This window comes from Triticum aestivum, chromosome 6B (assembly GCF_018294505.1).
Source record: "Triticum aestivum cultivar Chinese Spring chromosome 6B, IWGSC CS RefSeq v2.1, whole genome shotgun sequence".
Lineage (NCBI taxonomy): Eukaryota > Viridiplantae > Streptophyta > Magnoliopsida > Poales > Poaceae > Triticum > Triticum aestivum.
This window is the reverse complement of record NC_057810.1, coordinates 216,220,625-216,240,861: the sequence shown is the minus strand read 5'-3', so window position 1 is coordinate 216,240,861 and position 20,237 is coordinate 216,220,625. Positions and strand designations below refer to the sequence as shown.

General features: G+C 43.7%; 1 protein-coding gene across 4 annotated transcripts; it reads left to right on the top strand.

Moving 5' to 3' along the window:
- The first annotated feature begins 14,777 nt into the window (after window positions 1–14,777).
- On the top strand, window positions 14,778–19,521 carry LOC123136643 (uncharacterized). Of its 4 annotated transcripts, XR_006467177.1 has the most exons (6): window positions 14,778–15,808; window positions 16,712–16,773; window positions 17,247–17,402; window positions 17,547–17,603; window positions 18,798–18,905; window positions 19,104–19,521. XR_006467177.1 is itself a non-coding variant. In XM_044556065.1 (4 exons), the coding sequence occupies exons 2-4, from the start codon at window positions 17,307–17,309 to the stop codon at window positions 18,876–18,878; spliced, it is 234 nt and encodes a 77-aa protein (XP_044412000.1). In that variant the 5' UTR covers window positions 14,816–15,808; window positions 17,247–17,306; the 3' UTR covers window positions 18,879–19,521. The 4 variants fall into 4 exon arrangements, 1 of the variants encoding a protein (XP_044412000.1); XR_006467176.1 differs by having other exon boundaries at window positions 18,798–19,521; XR_006467178.1 differs by lacking the exon at window positions 16,712–16,773 and having other exon boundaries at window positions 14,806–15,808; window positions 18,798–19,521.
- Window positions 19,522–20,237: the final 716 nt, after the last annotated feature.

Here is a 20,237-nt window from a genome sequence, read left to right as displayed (position 1 = left end):
CCTCTGCAAGGTGACACAAACTAGTTACTCATCTCCTTGGAAGATAAATATGCATACTTTCCAGTATGTGAACACAAAAGGATGAGATTATAACAAAACAACACCACATAATGAAACATGCCACATCTCTTGCACTTGCACACAATGAAATGAGCATTTACTATGTCTGCACTATGTAAAAACTAGGCATACCTTCGAACTGAATCTCCAGGTACTCTTGGAGAGCCTACTTTAGTGTACAGCCAAACCTTTATGTCACCTATGAGTTAGGCAAGGCCCCACTACAGTAGCCCTTAGTGTTTAAATCGTTGACAAGCTCTATTATAGTGTTAAGTAAAGAACATCAAGTAATCAAAGCAAACAGTCCTAGTATGGCTGGCTGATGCAAACAAGCAATTGAACAGATGTGTGAGCAAATCTTACATATCAAGAAAAGAAGCAAAGAAGGAGGCTTAAAGACCATCACTTGACTGACCAGATTTAAGGGGCATTTAAACATCATGTGCAATGTATGAACTAACATAAACATTGCATAGTCCAGATTCTACAATGGAATGCACATGTATTAGGTTATGCCATGTATGATGATGCCTAAATGTACACTATAGCAGGCAGGAGTGATTCATCATTGCACGCACAATTGAATTACAGGTTAAGGGCCAGTTCGATTCCGCCTTTTCAGGGCTTATTGTCAAAATAAGCCATAAAAGATGTAAAGATGTCATTTTTGAGTTATGGGCTTGGGCTTAACTAATTTCGCTTTGGAGGGGGGTGTTTCAGGTAGAACCTCACTAATAATTGAAGGAAGGGGAATAGTGAAATGACTTTGTTGTCTGCCTATATTACACTCAAAATACAACTGCTGACGTGTTGGGGAACGTTGCAGAAAATAAAAAAATTCCTACGGTTTCACCAAGATCCATCTATGAGTTCATCTAGCAACGAGTTATAGGAGTGCATCTACATACCCTTGTAGATCGCGAGCGGAAGCTTTCAAGAGAACGGGGTTGAGGGAGTCGTACTCTTCGTGATCCAAATCACCGATGACCAAGTGCTGAACGGACAGCACCTCCGCGTTCAACACACGTACGGAGCGGATGATGTCTCCTCCTTCTTGATCCAGCAAGGGGGGAGGAGAGGTTGATGAAGATCCAGCAGCACGACGGCGTGGTGGTGGATGCAGCAGAGTTCCGGCAGAGCTTCGTCGAGCTTCTGCGAGAGGGAGAGGTGTAGCAGGGGAGAGGGAGGCGCCAAGACTTCAGGGTGCGTCTGCCCTCCCTCCCCCTCCTTTATATAGGCCCCCAGGGGGGGCGCCGGCCCTAGAGATGGGATCTCTAGGGGGGCGGCGGCCAAGGGGGGTGGAGCGCCCCCTCCCCTAGGGTTCCCAACCCTAGGCGCAGAGGGGGGCCCAGGGGGGCGCACCAGCCCACCAGGGGCTGGTCCCCTCCCCACTTCAGCCTACGGGGCCCTCCGGGATAGGTGGCCCCACCCGGTAGACCCCCAGGACCCTTCCGGTGGTCCCGGTACAATACCGGTGACCCCCGAAACTCTCCCGATGGCCGAAACTTCACTTTCTATATATTATTCTTTACCTCCGGACCATTCCGGAACTCCTAGTGACGTCCAGGATCTCATCCGGGACTCCAAACAACTTTCGGTTTGCTGCATACTCATATCTCTACAACCCTAGCGTCACCGAACCTTAAGTGTGTAGACCCTACGGGTTCGGGAGACACGTAGACATGACCGAGACGGCTCTCCGGTCAATAACCAACAGCGGGATCTGGATGCCCATGTTGGCTCTCACATGCTCCTCGATGATCTCATCGGATGAACCACGATGTCGAGGATTCAATCAACCCCGTATACAATTCCCTTTGTCAATCGGTACGTTACTTGCCTGAGACTCGATCGTCGGTATCCCAATACCTCGTTCAGTCTCGTTACCGGCAAGTCACTTTACTCGTACCATAATGCATGATCCCATGACCAGACACTTGGTCACTTTGAGCTCATTATGATGATGCATTACCGAGTGGGCCCAGAGATACCTCTCCGTCATACGGAGTGACAAATCCCAGTCTCGATCCGTGTCAACCCAACAGACACTTTCGGAGATACCTGTAGTGCACCTTTATAGTCACCCAGTTACGTTGTGACGTTTGGTACACCCAAAGCACTCCTACGGTATCCGGGAGTTACACGATCTCATGGTCTAAGGAAAAGATACTTGACATTGGAAAAGCTCTAGCAAAACGAACTACACGATCTTGTGCTATGCTTAGGATTGGGTCTTGTCCATCACATCATTCTCCTAATGATGTGATCCCGTTATCAACGACATCTAATGTCCATAGTCAGGAAACCATGACTATCTGTTGATCAACGAGCTAGTCAACTAGAGGCTTACTAGGGACATATTATGGTCTATGTATTCACACGTGTATTACGATTTCCGGATAATACAATTATAGCATGAATAAAGACAATTATCATGAACAAGGAAATATAATAATAATCCTTTTATTATTGCCTCTAGGGCATATTTCCAACAGTCTCCCACTTGCACTAGAGTCAATAATCTAGTTACATTGTGATGAATCGAACACCCATAGAGTTCTGGTGTTGATCATGTTTTGCTCGCGAAAGAGGTTTAGTCAACGGATCTGCGACATTCAGATCCGTATGTACTTTGCAAATATCTATGTCTCCATCTTGAACATTTTCACGGATGGAGTTGAAACGACGCTTGATGTGCCTGGTCTTCTTGTGAAACCTGGGCTCCTTGGCAAGGGCAATAGCTCCAGTGTTGTCACAGAAGAGTTTGATCGGCCCCGACGCATTGGGTATGACTCCTAGGTCGGTGATGAACTCCTTCACCCAAATTGCTTCATGCGCTGCCTCCGAGGCTGCCATGTACTCCGCTTCACATGTAGATCCCGCCACGACGCTCTGCTTGCAGCTGCACCAGCTTACTGCTCCACCATTCAACATATACACGTATCCGGTTTGTGACTTAGAGTCATCCAGATCTGTGTCGAAGCTAGCGTCGACGTAACCCTTTACGACGAGCTCTTCGTCACCTCCATAAACGAGAAACATGTCCTTTGTCCTTTTCAGGTACTTCAGGATATTCTTGACCGCTGTCCAGTGTTCCTTGCCGGGATTACTTTGGTACCTACCTACCAAACTTACGGCAAGGTTTACATCAGGTCTGGTACACAGCATGGCATACATAATAGATCCTATGGCTGAAGCATAGGGGATGACACTCATCTCTTCTTTATCTTTTGCCGTGGTCGGGCATTGAGCCGAGCTCAATCTCACACCTTGCAATACAGGCAAGAACCCTTTCTTGGACTGATCCATTTTGAACTTCTTCAAAATCTTATCAAGGTATGTGCTTTGTGAAAGACCTATGAGGCGTCTCGATCTATCCCTATAGATCTTGATGCCTAATATGTAAGCAGCTTCTCCAAGGTCCTTCATTGAAAAACACTTATTCAAGTAGGCCTTAATGCTGTCCAAAAGTTCTATATCATTTCCCATCAAGAGTATGTCATCTACATATAATATGAGAAATGCTACAGAGCTCCCACTCACTTTCTTGTAAACGCAGGCTTCTCCATAAGTCTGCATAAACCCAAACGCTTTGATCATCTCATCAAAGCGAATGTTCCAACTCCGAGATGCTTGCACCAGCCCATAAATGGATCGCTGGAGCTTGCATACTTTGTTAGCATTCTTAGGATCGACAAAACCTTCCGGCTGCATCATATACAGTTCTTCCTTAAGATGTCCGTTAAGGAATGCCGTTTTGACGTCCATCTGCCATATCTCATAATCATAGTATGCGGCAATTGCTAACATGATTCGGACGGACTTCAGCTTCGCTACGGGAGAGAATGTCTCATCGTAGTCAACCCCTTGAACTTGTCGATAACCCTTAGCGACAAGTCGAGCTTTATAGATGGTAACATTACCATCCGCGTCCGTCTTCTTCTTAAAGATCCATTTGTTTTCTATCGCTCGCCGATCATCGGGCAAGTCTGTCAAAGTCCATACTTTGTTTTCATACATGGATTCTATCTCGGATTGCATGGCTTCAAGCCATTTGTTGGAATCTGGGCCCGCCATCGCTTCTTCATAGTTCGAAGGTTCACCGTTGTCTAACAACATTATTTCCAGGACAGGGTTGCCATACCACTCTGGTGTGGAACGTGTCCTTGTGGACCTACGAAGTTCAGTAGCAACTTGATCCGAAGTACCTTGATCATCATCATTAATTTCCTCTCCAGTTGGTGTAGGCACCACAGGAACATTTTCCTGAGCTGCACTACTTTCCGGTTCAAGAGGTAGTACTTCATCGAGTTCTACTTTCCTCCCACTTACTTCTTTCGAGAGAAACTCTTTTTCCAGAAAGGATCCGTTCTTGGCAACAAAGATCTTGCCCTCGGATCTTAAGTAGAAGGTATACCCAATGGTTTCCTTAGGGTATCCTATGAAGACGCATTTTTCCGACTTGGGTTCGAGCTTTTCAGGTTGAAGTTTCTTGACATAAGCATCGCATCCCCAAACTTTTAGAAACGACAGCTTAGGTTTCTTCCCAAACCATAATTCATACGGTGTCGTCTCAACGGATTTAGACGGAGCCCTATTTAAAGTGAATGTAGCTGTCTCTAGAGCGTATCCCCAAAATGATAGCGGTAAATCGGTAAGAGACATCATAGACCGCACCATATCCAATAGAGTGCGATTACGACGTTCGGACACACCGTTACGCTGAGGTGTTCCAGGCGGCGTGAGTTGTGAAACGATTCCACATTTCCTTAAGTGTGTACCAAATTCGTGACTTAAATATTCTCCTCCACGATCTGATCGTAGGAACTTTATCTTTCGGTCACGTTGATTCTCTACCTCATTCTGAAATTCCTTGAACTTTTCAAAGGTCTCAGACTTGTGTTTCATTAAGTAGACATACCCATATCTACTCAAGTCATCAGTGAGAGTGAGAACATAACGATATCCTCCGCGAGCCTCAACGCTCATTGGACCGCACACATCGGTATGTATGATTTCCAATAAGTTGGTTGCTCGCTCCATTGTTCCGGAGAACGGAGTCTTGGTCATTTTGCCCATGAGGCATGGTTCGCATGTGTCAAATGATTCATAATCGAGAGACTCTAAAAGTCCATCAGCATGGAGCTTCTTCATGCGCTTGACACCAATGTGACCAAGGCGGCAGTGCCACAAGTATGTGGGACTATCGTTATCAACTTTACATCTTTTGGTATTCACACTATGAATATGTGTAACATTACGTTCGAGATTCATTAAGAATAAACCATTGACCATCGGGGCATGACCATAAAACATATCTCTCATATAAATAGAACAACCATTATTCTCGGATTTAAATGAGTAGCCATCTCGTATCAAACGAGATCCAGATACAATGTTCATGCTCAAACTTGGCACTAAATAACAATTATTGAGGTTTAAAACTAATCCCGTAGGTAAATGTAGAGGTAGCGTGCCGACGGCGATCACATCGACCTTGGAACCATTCCCGACGCGCATCGTCACCTCGTCCTTCGCCAGTCTCCGCTTATTCCGCAGCTCCTGCTGTGAGTTACAAATATGAGCAACGGCACCGGTATCAAATACCCAGGAGTTACTACGAGTACTGGTAAGGTACACATCAATTACATGTATATCACATATACCTTTAGTGTTGCCGGCCTTCTTGTCTGCTAAGTATTTGGGGCAGTTCCGCTTCCAGTGACCCTTCCCTTTGCAATAAAAGCACTCAGTCTCAGGCTTGGGTCCATTCTTTGACTTCTTCCCGGCAACTGGCTTACCGGGCGCGGCAACATCCTTGCCGTCCTTCTTGAAGTTCTTCTTACCCTTGCCCTTCTTGAACTTGGTGGTTTTATTGACCATCAACACTTGATGTTCTTTCTTGATTTCTACCTCTGCCGACTTCAGCATTGAAAATACTTCAGGAATAGTTTTCACCATCCCCTGCATATTGTAGTTCATCACAAAGCTCTTGTAGCTCGGTGGGAGCGACTGAAGGATTCTGTCAATGACCGCCTCGTCCGGGAGGTTAATGTCCAGCTGGGACAGGCGGTTGTGCAACCCAGACATTTTGAGTATGTGCTCACTGACAGAACTATTTTCCTCCATCTTACAACTATAGAACTTGTCGGAGACTTCATATCTCTCGACCCGGGCATGAGCTTGGAAAACCATTTTCAGCTCCTCGAACATCTCATATGCTCCGTGTTGCTCAAAACGCTTTTGGAGCCCCGGTTCTAGGCTGTAAAGCATGCCGCACTGAACGAGGGAGTAATCATCAGCACGTGACTGCCAAGCGTTCATAACGTCTTGGTTCTCTGGGATGGGTGCTTCACCTAGCGGTCCTTCTAGGACATATGCTTTCTTGGCAGCTATGAGGATGATCCTCAGGTTCCGGACCCAGTCCGTATAGTTGCTGCCATCATCTTTCAGCTTGGTTTTCTCTAGGAACGCGTTGAAGTTCATGTTGACATGAGCGTTGGCCATTTGATCTACAAGACATATTTGCAAAGGTTTTAGACTAAGTTCATGATAATTAAGTTCATCTAATCAAATTATCTAATGAACTCCCACTCAGATTAGACATCCCTCTAGTCATCTAAGTGTTACACGATCCGAGTCGACTAGGCCGTGTCCGATCATCACGTGAGACGGACTAGTCATCATCGGTGAACATCTCCATGTTGATCGTATCTTCCATACGACTCATGTTCGACCTTTCGGTCTCTGTGTTCCGAGGCCATGTCTGTACATGCTAGGCTCGTCAAGTTAACCCTAAGTGTTTTTGCATGTGTAAAACTGTCTTACACCCGTTGTATGTGAACGTAAGAATCTATCACACCCGATCATCACGTGGTGCTTCGAAACGACGAACTTTAGCAACGGCGCACAGTTAGGGGAGAACACTTTCTTGAAATTATTATAAGGGATCATCTTATTTACTACCGTCGTTCTAAGTAAACAAGATGCATAAACATAATAAACATCACATGCAATTATATAGTAGTGACATGATATGGCCAATATCATATAGCTCCTTTGATCTCCATCTTCGGGGCTCCATGATCATCTTCGTCACCGGCATGACACCATGATCTCCATCATCATGATCTCCATCATCGTGTCTCCATGAAGTTGCTCGCCAACTATTACTTCTACTACTATGGCTAACGTTTTAGCAATAAAGTAAAGTAATTACATGGCGTTAAATCATTGACACGCAGGTCATACAATAATTAAGACAACTCCTATGGCTCCTGCCGGTTGTCATACTCATCGACATGCAAGTCGTGATTCCTATTACAAGAACATGATCTCATACATCACAATATATCATTCATCATTCATCACAACTTTTGGCCATATCACATCACAAGGCAATTGCTGCAAAAACAAGTTAGACGTCCTCTAATTGTTGTTGCATCTTTTACGTGGCTGCAATAGGGTTCTAGCAAGAACGTTTTCTTACCTACGAAAAAGCCACAACGTGATTTGTCAACTTCTATTTACCCTTCATAAGGACCCTTTTCATCGAATCCGCTCCAACTAAAGTGGGAGAGACAGACACCCGCTAGCCACCTTATGCAACTAGTGCATGTCAGTCGGTGGAACCTGTCTCACGTAAGCGTACGTGTAAGGTCGGTCCGGGCCGCTTCATCCCACAATACTGCTAAAGCAAAATAAGACTAGTAGCGGCAAGAAAGTTGACAACATCTACGCCCACAACAAATTTGTGTTCTACTCGTGCAATAGAGAACTACGCATAGACCTAGCTCATGATGCCACTGTTGGGGAACGTTGCAGAAAATAAAAAATTTCCTACGGTTTCACCAAGATCCATCTATGAGTTCATCTAGCAACGAGTGATAGGAGTGCATCTACATACCCTTGTAGATCGCGAGCGGAAGCGTTCAAGAGAACGGGGTTGAGGGTGTCGTACTCGTCGTGATCCAAATCACCGATGACCAAGTGCCGAACGGACAGCACCTCCGCGTTCAACACACGCGGATGACGTCTCCTCCTTCTTGATCCAGCAAGGGGGAAGGAGAGGTTGATGAAGATCCAGCAGCACGACGGCGTGGTGGTGGATGCAGCAGAGTTCCGGCAGAGCTTCGCCGAGCTTCTACGAGAGGGAGAGGTGTAGCAGGGGAGAGGAAGGCGCCAAGACTTCAGGGTGCGACTGCCCTCCCTCCCCCCTCCTTTATATAGGCCCCCAGGGGGGCGCCGGCCCTAGAGATGGGATCTCTAGGGGGGTGGCGGCCAAGGGGGGTGGAGTGCCCCCCAAGGCAAGTGGAGGCGCCCCCTCCCCGAGGGTTCCCAACCCTAGGCGCAGAGGGGGGCCCAGGGGGGCGCACCAGCCAACCAGGGGCTGGTCCCCTCCCCACTTCAGCCCACGGGGCCCTCCGGGATAGGTGGCCCCACCCGGTGGACCCCCGGGACCCTTCCGGTGGTCCCGGTACAATACCAGTGACCCCCAAAACTCTCCCGATGGCCGAAACTTCACTTCCTATATATTATTCTTTACCTCCGGACCATTCCGGAACTCCTAGTGACGTCCAGGATCTCATCCGGGACTCCGAACAACTCTCATCCGGGACTCCGAACAACTTTCAGTTTGCTGCATACTCATATCTCTACAACCCTAGCGTCACCGAACCTTAAGTGTGTAGACCCTACGGGTTCGGGAGACACGTAGACATGACCGAGACGGCTCTCCGGTCAATAACCAACAGCGGGATCTGGATACCCATGTTGGCTCCCACATGCTCCTCGATGATCTCATCAGATGAACCACGATGTCGAGGATTCAATCAACCCCATATACAATTCCCTTTGTCAATCAGTACGTTACTTGCCCGAGACTCGATCGTTGGTATCCCAATACCTCGTTCAGTCTCGTTACCGGCAAGTCACTTTACTTGTACCATAATGCATGATCCCGTTACCAGACACTTGGTCACTTTGAGCTCATTATGATGATGCATTAGCGAGTGGGCCCAGAGATACCTCTCCCTCATACGGAGTGATAAATCCCAGTCTCGATCCGTGTCAACCCAACAAACTCTTTCGGAGATACCTGTAGTGCACCTTTATAGTCACCCAGTTACATTGTGACGTTTGGTACACCCAAAGCACTCCTACAGTATCCGGGAGTTACACGATCTCATGGTCTAAGGAAAAGATACTTGACATTGGAAAAGCTCTAGCAAAACAAACTACACGATCTTGTGCTATGCTTAGGATTGGGTCTTGTCCATCACATCATTCTCCTAATGATGTGATCCCGTTATCAACGACATCTAATTTCCATAGTCAGGAAATCATGACTATCTGTTGATCAACGAGCTAGTCAACTAGAGGCTTACTAGGGACATATTATGGTCTATGTATTCACACGTGTATTACGATTTCCGGATAATACAATTATAGCATGAATAAAGACAATTATCATGAACAAGGAAATATAATAATAATCCTTTTATTATTGCCTCTAGGGCATATTTCCAACATGACGCCCGTGTCACACTTGACCCTCAAGTAAAAAAAACACGCAAGCGTTCATTGCCCTGCCCGCTTGCATCTCATCTCCCCTTTCCCTCTACCTCGATCCCCTGCCTGCAACACTAGGGTTCCTCCAGCGAGCCGTCGCCACTGGTCCCATCTGGCCTGGTCCTCGATGATGCTATGTCCAGCTAGGCTACAAGGCCGGCAGGTAGGGGCAAATCTCCCTGGCTGCTCGTCCCTCTGGCGCCACCCCTCATTCTCATGGTCTCCAGTAGCTGCTCCATTGTGGTTAGTCCAACGCACTACTCCGGCGGGCGCTGCACAACTACGGCTGATGCCACACTGCGGTAGAAGGCACCTTATTACCCCTCCCCTGCTCCCAGGCCATGGCCTTGAGGTGCTGTGGAAGGATGAGCTCATCCAACAAGGTGAGGATCTCCTCTGATTTTTTGCCAAACACTACAAGAAATATGTCAACTAGTGACCTTCTGTCAGTGACCCTGGAAGAATTGGTCATAGATCTATGACCATTTGAGACCAATTGGTCAAAAGATGTTCGGGGGGCTCCAAACCCTAAACCATTGTGACCATTTTGGTCAGAAAGGTCATAATTTCCTTATAGAAAATGGCCATAAAGCAAACGACGCTGGTCTGCTGCCTTATTTCTAGTTGTTAACGACCAATATAGATGGTCATAGCCTTGTAAATTGTGGTGGGTTGTGATGACTAGGCGCCATCTCATCAGTTTTGCTTATGTGTCATGTCCATGTGTCAATTTTTGCCCTAGGTTGTGAAGCAACCTATATTTCTGTTATTCCAAAAATTCCCAAAAAATTCTCATAAATTGTTTGGATCATATTCATCAAATATGTCAAAAACCTTCCTTGCTTAGTTCAAAAATAGTTCAACAATATTCATTTTCCTATTCTGTTCAGAGCAACACTTTGTGAAGGAAGTGTTATTTATATATTCTTGATTTCCCTAAATATTTGTGAAGACATTATTCTTAGTATATGATCATCCTCAGCCAAAACTCATTCCCATTGGCCATGTGCATTTCCCGTACCGCTAATCAAACACTTGGCTGCTAATTCATGTTTGAGCATAGTTCGGTCTCCTCATGAGAATCTTATGTTATAATTTTCTTCCTATCACCGACCTGGGGAGTGCCCAACCTACTAGACATTCCTAGTCCGCCCAGAACGCATGGCAACACCACGGTCACGTGGTGACCACGCGACGGGCATGCGAGCTTACGCACTCTACAGTTGGGGCCCTCGGTCACCATCCAAACCTCGATGTATCGCCATCAAACCATGTATTTCTAATTAAATAGGTACTTATGTACCTAGAAATGATTTTTGGAAAAAATAAAGAGCAAACTATGAGGCAACTGCAGTTCAAATTTGACCCGCTTCCAACTGAATCGACGGAAATTTGTCTTTTTCACGAGAGGTGGATCAAAACTTTTGACACCCAACCATTTTGTCAATTGTGCATTATATATGGCCTAGTATTTTTTTAAATTGATTAGGTCCAATTTTGCAACAAATATATTGTAGGTCCTTCACAAAAAAACTCATTTTGGGCACTCGAAAAAATGGAAAATGAATTTTTCGTCGAAAAAAATGAAAACTTCCTTAGGCAACATTGTTTGTTATTCCAAGATGCGCCCTTGTGCACGATATGAGTTCATTTGAACAAACTATGCCATGAATGTGGCCATAAGATTGATCATTTGGCTTGAAAGCCATGAATCTTCACACATGATAGCTCATTTCTGATAACACTTTTTTAAAATAATTACCGTATTACAAGTTTATTATTTTTTTCTGGAAACTTGGTCACATATAATGACACAATGCGGAGGTTTTCCAATTTTTTGATATTTTTCAAATTTTTATGCCCGTTTCAAAATGTGGTCAGAACGGCGGGAATGACCGTTCCTAGCTAGTGGTTGAATCTTGGAAATTTTTTTGGTGTTTATCTGATTAAATATATACTTATGTACCTAGAAATGATTTTTGGAAAAAATAAAGAGCAAACTATGAGGCACCTGCAGTTCAAATTTGACCCTCTTCCTCCTGAATCAACGAGAATTTGTCTTTTTCACCAGAGGTGGATCAAAACTTTTTACACCCAACCATTTGGTCAATTGTGCATTAAATATGTCCTAGTATTTTAGAAAATTGATTTGGTACAATTTCGCAACAAATATATGGTAGGTCCTTCACAAAAAAACCTCATTTCGGGCACTCGAAAAATGGAAAATGAATTTTCTGTGCAAACAAAATGAAAACTTCCTTAGGCAACATTGTTTGGAATTCCAAGATGCACCCTTGTGCACAATATGAGATCATTTGAACAAACTATGCCATCAATGTGGCCATAAGATTGATCATTTGGCTTGAAAGTCATGAATCTGCACGCATGATAGCTCATTTCTGAGAACACTTTTTTAAAATAATTGTCGTATTACAAGTTTATAATTTTTTCTGGCAACTTGGCCACATATGATGAAACAATGCGTAGGTTTTCCAATTTTTTTATTTTTTTTATTTTTTATGCCCGTTTCAAAATGCGGTCAAAATGGCGGGAATGACCGTTCCTAGCTATTTGTTGAATCTTGGAATTAATATGGTGTTTCTCTGAGTAAATAGATACTTATGTACCTAGAAATTATTTTTGGAAAAAATAAAGAGCAAACTACGAGGTAGCTACAGTTCAAATTTGACCCGCATCCTACTGAATCGGCGGGAATTTGTCTTTTTCACCAGAGGTAGATCAAAACTTTTTACACCCAACCATTTGGTCAATTGTGCATTAAATATATCCTAGTATTTTATAAAATTGATTTGGTACAATTTTGCAACAACTATATGGTAGGTCCTTCACAAAAAAACCTCATTTCAGGTACTCGAAAAATGGAAAATAAATTTTCCGTGCAAACAAAATGAAAACTTCCTTAGGCAACATTATTTGGAATTCCCAGATGCACCCTTGTGCACAATATGAGATCATTTGAACAAACTATGCCATCAATGTGGCCATAAGATTGATCATTTGGCTTGAAAGCCATGAATCTTCACGCATGATAGCTCATTTCTGAGAACACTTTTTAAAAATAATTGCCGTATTACAAGTTTATAATTTTTTCTAGCAACTTGGCCACATATGATGGAACAATGCGTAGGCTTTCCAATTTTTTAATTTTTTTGAATTTTTGATGCCCGTTTCAAAATGCGGTCAAAACGGCGGGAATGACCGTTCCTAGCTATTTGTTGAATCTTGGAATTTTTTTGGTGTTTCTCTGATTAAATAGATACTTATGTATCTAGAAATGATTTTTGGAAAAAATAAAGAGCAAACTACGAGGTAGCTACAGTTTAAATTTGACCCGCTTCCTACTAAATTGACGTGAATTTGTCTTATTCACCAGAGGTAGATCAAAACTTTTTACACCCAACCATTTGGTCAATTGTGCATTAAATATGTCCTAGTATTTTAGAAAATTGATTTGGTACAATTTTGCAACAAATATATGGTAGGTCCTTCACAAAAAAACCTCGTTTCAAGCACTCGAAAAATGGAAAATGAATTTTCCATGCAAACAAAATGAAAACTTCCTTAGGCAACATTGTTTGGAATTCCAAGATGCACCCTTGTGCACAATATGAGATCATTTGAACAAACTATACCATGAATGTGGTCATAAGATTGATCATTTGGCTTGGAAGATATGAATCTTCATGCATGATAGCTCATTTCTGAGAACACGTTTTAAAAATAATTGCCGTATTACAAGTTTATTATTTTTCTTGGAAACTTGGTCATATATGATGATACAACGCGAAGGTTTTCCAATTTTTTGATTTTTTTTGAATTTTTTATGCCCGTTTCAAAATGCAGTCAAAACGGCGGGCTTGACCGTTCCTAGCTAGTTGTTGAATCTTGGAGACCTTTCTCTGATTAAATAAATACTAATGTACATAGAAATGATTTTTGGAAAAAATAAAGAGCAAACTTCGAGGTAGCTACAGTTCAAATTTGACCCGCTTCCAACTGAATCGGCGGAAATTTGTCTTTTTACACCCAACCATTTGGTCAATTGTGCATTAAATATGTCCTAGTATTTTAGAAAATTGAATTGGTACAATTTTGCAACAAATATATTATAGGTCCTTCACAAAAAAACTCATTTTGGGCACTCAAAAAATGGAAAATGAATTTTTCGTCCAAAGAAAATGAAAACTTCCTTAGACAACATTGTCTGCCATTCCAAGATGCACCCTTGTGCACAATATGAGATCATTTGAACAAACTATGTCATGAATGTGGCCATAAGATTGATCATTTGGCTTGAAAGCCATGAATCTTCACATTTGATAGCTCGTTTCTGAGAAGACTTATTTAAAATAATTGCCATATTACAAGTTTATAATTTTTGCTGGTAACTTGGCCACATATAATGAAACAATGCAAAGGTTTTCCAATTTTTTGTTTTTTTTAATTTTTTATGCCCGTTTCAAAATGCGGTCAAAATGGCGGGAATAACCATTCCTAGCTAGTGGTTGAATATTGGAATTTTTTGTGTTTCTCTGATTAAATAGATACTTATGTACCTAGAAATAATTTTTGAGAAAAATAAAGAGCAAACTACGAGGTAGCTATAGTTCAAATTTGACCCGCTTCCAGCTGAATCGGCGGAAATTTGTCTTTTTCACGAGAGGTGGATTAAAATTTTTTACACCCAACTATTTGGTCAATTGTGCATTAAATATGTCCTAGTATTTTAGAAAATTGATTTGGTACAATTTTGCAATAAATATATGATAGGTCTTTCAAAAAAAAAACCATTTTCGGGCACTCGAAAATATTTTGACAATAAACCGTTTGGTTAATTAGACATAAAATATGGCCTAATGATTTCTAAAAATGGTGTGGTGTCATTTTGCAACAAATATTTGGTAGATCTTAAAAAATAGTCATTGTTACTTGAAAAATACAAAATGCTTTTCTTGTCAAAAACCTTATTTTTATTAAATTACAACCAATTTAAATGGTCATAACAACTTTAAAGTGTTTACTGCGTTCTGATTGGTCTATAAGCCTCTCACACATCACGCGGATCATGCTCAAACACCGTCGGATACTGCCCGATCCGACGGCAGCCCTCGTCCCCCTCACACTCTCACCCCTCGTCCGTCTCACCCCCCCTAGTCCAAACCCTAGCTTCCCTCGCGCCGCACCCGAGCCATGCCTCCTTCCCTCCTCACGCCGCCACCCACCCACCGCCTCCTCCCTACCACAGCTCGCTGCCGACGGCCTCCCCTCTCCCATCCGCTTCCCTCCCGCCCCAGACGGATTGCCCCTCTCCTCTCCTGCAACCCCCCTCTCTCTCTCTCCCCACACTTCACAGTGACAGCAGGCACTCCCAGATCCATCCGGATGCCGGACATGGAGGAGTCCGCGCAGCCCAAGCCCGCCAACCCCTCGGAACCGGAGCTCTCCTCGGACCCGCCCAAGGGCGCGGGGACGAACGCGGATGGCTGGCGGCGAGGCCGCCGCCAGGAGATCCGACTTCGCCGACGGGAATGGGGCCGGATCCGCCACGCCCGAGCGCTCCATCCTCGTCGACAGGGACGACTACATCCTAGTAGGTCAGAGCGCTCCATCTGGTGGGTCCGAGCGCTCCATCCTCAACAGGGACGACGGGGACGACTACATCCTCGACAGGGCGGCCTACATCCGCCAGGTCGCCCGCCAGGGTGGCGGCAGACTTCGCCATGGGCGGCGCGGCGGCGGTGGTGGCCAAGATGGGGGTGGCGCCGAAGGAGCGCGTCAAGATGCTGCTGCAAAACCAAGCCGAGATGTTGTGCCGGGGTGCCCTCATGTAGCCCTACCGCGGGATCACCGATGCCTTTGCCCGCGTCCTCCGCGAGGAGTGTGCCGCCGCGCTCTGGTGCGGGAACCAGGCCAACGTCATCCGATACTTCCCCACCCTGGTCCGCCCCCTCCTCCCTCCCTTCCTTCCTTGACCATCCACATTTTCGTCTAACGAATCCACTCGTCTGCTCGGCCACTGCCGACGCCACGGAGCTTCCATGGCCTAGCCGGAAGGGGGAAGAAGAGACATCGGGATGGAAGGGAAGGAGGCCGCCGGGGAGTGAGCTGTTGTACTCGACGAAGATAGCTGACGCCCGGATAACCCCATCCTCCCAAGGTAACCCCTTCCTCTTCTCCTCTTGAGCGTCATCTTGTTCCGTTTCTTGGCCTGTTCGATCAATCCTGCAGTCCTCTCCGAGGACAGCTCTTGTTTCTCACGCCCTCTGTTCTTTTCAGAGGAAACGTCCTCCGTTATCTGCCACGCTAACAACCTTTCTTAATTCCTTTCCCGAAGGAAACTTTATTTACGTATTTGGAGGGATAAGGATGAAGAAATCTGTTCTATTATTTACATCATTTAGCCTCTGGATATAATGTCATCACGCATGGTAGCAGATATCGACGAATTGTTTACTGTATTGAGGCGCCATAATTCTTCATCCACCGACGGTGCGGATTGTATTATTACCTGCAATTTCAATGTTTGACCATTAGAAATTTTTTGTCCAAGATGCTGGGGTTACCATTGTTTATGTTCTCTTGTTGCTGACTAAATTGCATATCACTGTACATGGCTGCTGTCCTTTTAATTGCCTTTTTGTAGCTTATGAGAGACTTGTGTGGCTGAAATCGTATGACTTTGTAAATGCACTTGCTCTAACTTATAAGGATACTTTGGTTGTTGTCATTGTTTGAAATTTCTTCTCCTTCAAGATATCTAGTACATGTCAGCGGTCCATTCCCCTGCATTGCAACCTATCGCTAGCACTGTTAGATTAATTTCGGATTTGCTCGGGTGATGTATGATGCCCATGACTATGTGTTTCATAGTCTATTTGTGTAATACAGAGATCTGCTCTGCCGCTCATAGTTCTACCTTACCATCGCTTTTAGATTAACTCTATAAGTGGACAAACGACCACGGGTTATGGACGAGATCTTGTTTGTACCCTCGCCTCCCATCCATGGCAACCTCTTTCTCCTAACACAACTAGTATTTGTCTATTATTTACAATTCTAGATGGCTTCTCGTGGCATTCTTTGTTGAATAAGGGACTGCCGATCTATCGACGACTCAACTGAGTTAGTACTGATCTCATACTATCTCTGTAGCTTAATAGTATAAGATGGGTTTCTTTGACACTAAGGGAGTATTGTCTTAGTACTTGTATATCCATCAGCTGCTACTGTGCCTTTTTGGCACAGTCTGAATCTCTGTAGACCAATCATATCTGAAGCATGAGCCAAGCACAACATGTCTACAGTTTCAGAACGGAAAACCAATCATGCTATAAGTATTAAGCAACTCCATTGCAGTCTAATTTGTTCAGAATGGAGATGAAAACTTTGGTTGGTTCGCATCATACATTATAGCCATATATATATATATATATATATATATATATATATATATATATATATATATAAAGCTTGCATTTAACGTCCAAAGAATGCATACCTGATTTGAGTTAGACTCTAGTCTTGACTATTTTATGTAGGTGGCAATTGACAAGTTGAGTTTCAGTCTAGCTCATCTGAAGTTTCTCTGTATGCAGGAGGGCGAGCTGGAGGAGCTTGAGAAGGGCGTGGAGCCTGCGTGGGAGCGCTTGGTCCACATGCTCGAGCGCATCATCGACAGGCTGAACGTCATAGGCCACATCAAGGCCGTCAAGGACTCGCCCGACCTCCGTGCCACCGTCGAGGATGTCGAGGTAGTCCCTTCTTCTGTCACGCCACCTGTGATCTGGACGAACAAAGCCGTTGATTGGTTACCGCATCATCAGATGATGATGCTGTCTCTGTATTTCTTCTTACTCCATGAATTAATCCTAATGAATGCTGCTTGTTTTGCACAGGCTGACAAGGACACTGACGAGGTCTATGCACAGATGACTCTGCAACCAGTAAACTCTGTAAGTACTGTAAAAAACGGAGCTTGGTGAAGATATTCAGAACATGCTGAACTGCATTTTCTCTACAGTGTTGACTGAAAGTGTAAAACTATCACAACTGAATAGTGAAACTCAGCGCACTCCAAGTCTGCAACCGCCTAAACTGACGCTCTATATGGTTTGCTATTATTTTACTCGAGCGGATCTAGATTCCAGTACAGTACACCCTGTTGCTCTTGTTGTCACTCCACGTGCTCTTATCCTGATGTACTACTAGCTAGAGCGCACTGCCGCTCCTGTTCTTGCATGCAACATAATCTGAAATTCATTCAGTTCCACTGTGCGTAAACACTATAGTGTACAACTATCAACTTGTTTCACTATTCACTTTGTCTTCCATTCAGCGTACTTACTGGGGCATCTTTCTTTTAAGAGTTTACTTGATAATACAATATGTTAGAAGAAACTACCATGTCTCTGGAATGGATCATCAATCACTCTTTATACACTTGCAACTCAGTTTCTTTCATATAAGTTTTGCTGCCTTTCTTTAGGTTGAGCTACTGCCCTGTTAATTGCTTTAACAAACATTATTATTTGCCAGTTTGATCTGTGTTGGGAACTATGACCAGTAAGTTTTGTCTGCCAATTAGCTTTTTGTGTGCATGCTCTTAATCCCCATAGCACTAAGATAGGACCTTACTGAGCCTCACATTACTAATTTATGTATCAAACGTTACTATTTCTGTCCTCAACAAGTCGCGGCGCTATGTTCTCTTTTTTGTTCAGTTAGATCTGTCAAATATAATCAACCCGCCTATGTTCCATTTTCCTATTTGTACTTAGGTAAAGGGGGGGGGGGGGGGGGGGGGGGGCAGCCCCAGTGCATGTAGCTTCCGCTTGCGCAGGGTCTGGGGAAGGGTCCGACCACTTTGGGTCTATTGTACGCAGCCTTTCCCTACATTTCTGTAAGAGGCTGTTTCCAGGACTTGAACCCGTGACCTCATGGTCACAAGGCAGCAGCTTTACCACTGCGCCAAGGGTAGAAAAAGCTAAAATTTGTACATGTGACTGACTCTCCCGTGTAACTGCCTATGTCAAATATAATCATCAAGCTCTTCACACCGTTTGCCCTTGAATAACTTGTGCTTGACTCTGGCTTATGCAAAATCTCGATTAATTTGTTTGTTGTGTTTGTTTGTGTGCATGTTCCAGCGGCTACTGTGTCTTGGAAGTTGCTTAGAGCTGGAGGAATGGATGCATGCAGAGGTGGATAGAACGACAACTGCAGAGTAGAAGTTTGATAATCTCTAGAGTCAAGAGGTAAAGGTTTATTTTGTGTGTGTTTATACAATTAGGTTCTGGTTCTTACTGTTCTTGTTCTAGTATGTAAGGTGAACAAAAGTCAAAAGTCATGCATTTGACCAGATTTATCTTGTTCTTCTTCTGGTCGATCGTGAGGAGGTTCTTACTGTTCGCTGACTCTGTTCTGTTTTCATGGTGATACAACCTGGTTATGAGGAAAATGCCTCACCGGAACATGGATGGAACTGACGGGAGGTGGATCCCTGCTCACCGACGCCAACCTCATACATATCATCGTCGACGCCATCATTAACTAGTACTAGCCTATGTAGTCCCTTCCCTCCCTCCATGAAATAGATGTTGTCAGTTGAAGGGATGATAGTGGCAGTACGATAGTGTTTTTCTTCATGCGTTGTGGTGGGATTATTGCACTATTTGCTTGCTACTGTACCATTGTACCTACAGGTTATTAGTATTGTTGATCCTGACCATGAGCTTGAATGGTCTAGTAGTAGAAGAGCATCAGTTTAATTTGTAGCAGTCATGTCACAGATTTTTTTCCTATGGCATGGTACAATTATGATTGGAATGGTAGCCACTTAACATGTTAGAATGTACTGATTATTTGGGTTAATTACTGGTCTGTATCAAGGGTACAAGTTTGTTACTTTCTATCTAGGTTTATTAGTTTCTATCTGAGTTTTCCTGTTGTTGTTTACCAACAGGTATCTTAGTCTTGATATAACTCTACAGTTTACTTGAATCTGCACTTCTTTTCAAAAGTATATGCCAAATGTGTGTGTGTCCAGTGAGCAAATCTGTACTAATTACCGAGTATACTATCTCCTTTATTTTAGTGGCTATTTTCTGCCTTGTTCTCTTTTGACATATAGTTTGTTCTCTTTGAATGTGCAAATAGTATGCTGTGCTGGTGATGTTTTTTCGTTGCTGGGATCATTTGAACCTGGATGTCCTGTGTTATGTGATCTGAGCCATATGGCATATTTTTAACTTTTTATTGCTGTTTTTATGTATGATGTAATGAAAATGTACGTTTGGCATGCTACTTTGACAACAAAATTGTATTCCTGTGTACATCTTTCTTTGACATCTAAATTATGAAAAATTCTCAACAATATATATGGGTTAAATATCTGTTTTCCAATTTTCTATGCTTAAAGTTATACTGCGCCTAAAAAGGCTACAACCTAACTGATGATGTTGTTGTGGAGTTGTTTATATTATTTAAATAACGAAAATAATAATAATTCTGCCATAAGTTATAAAAAACAAAATGAAAAGGTCAACAAAACAAGAAATTTACTAGAAAAAGTAAAGGGCCCAAAAAAG

What these genes read in the sequence shown, in the direction of transcription:
- LOC123136643 (XM_044556065.1), top strand. Translation starts at nt 17,307, where the DNA reads ATGCTCGAGCGCATCATCGACAGGCTGAACGTCATAGGCCACATCAAG. An exon ending in CCACCGTCGAGGATGTCGAG is followed by an intron (nt 17,403 to 17,546) that starts GTAGTCCCTTCT and finishes TGTTTTGCACAG; the next exon opens with GCTGACAAGGACACTGACGA. An exon ending in CTCTGCAACCAGTAAACTCT is followed by an intron (nt 17,604 to 18,797) that starts GTAAGTACTGTA and finishes TGCATGTTCCAG; the next exon opens with CGGCTACTGTGTCTTGGAAG.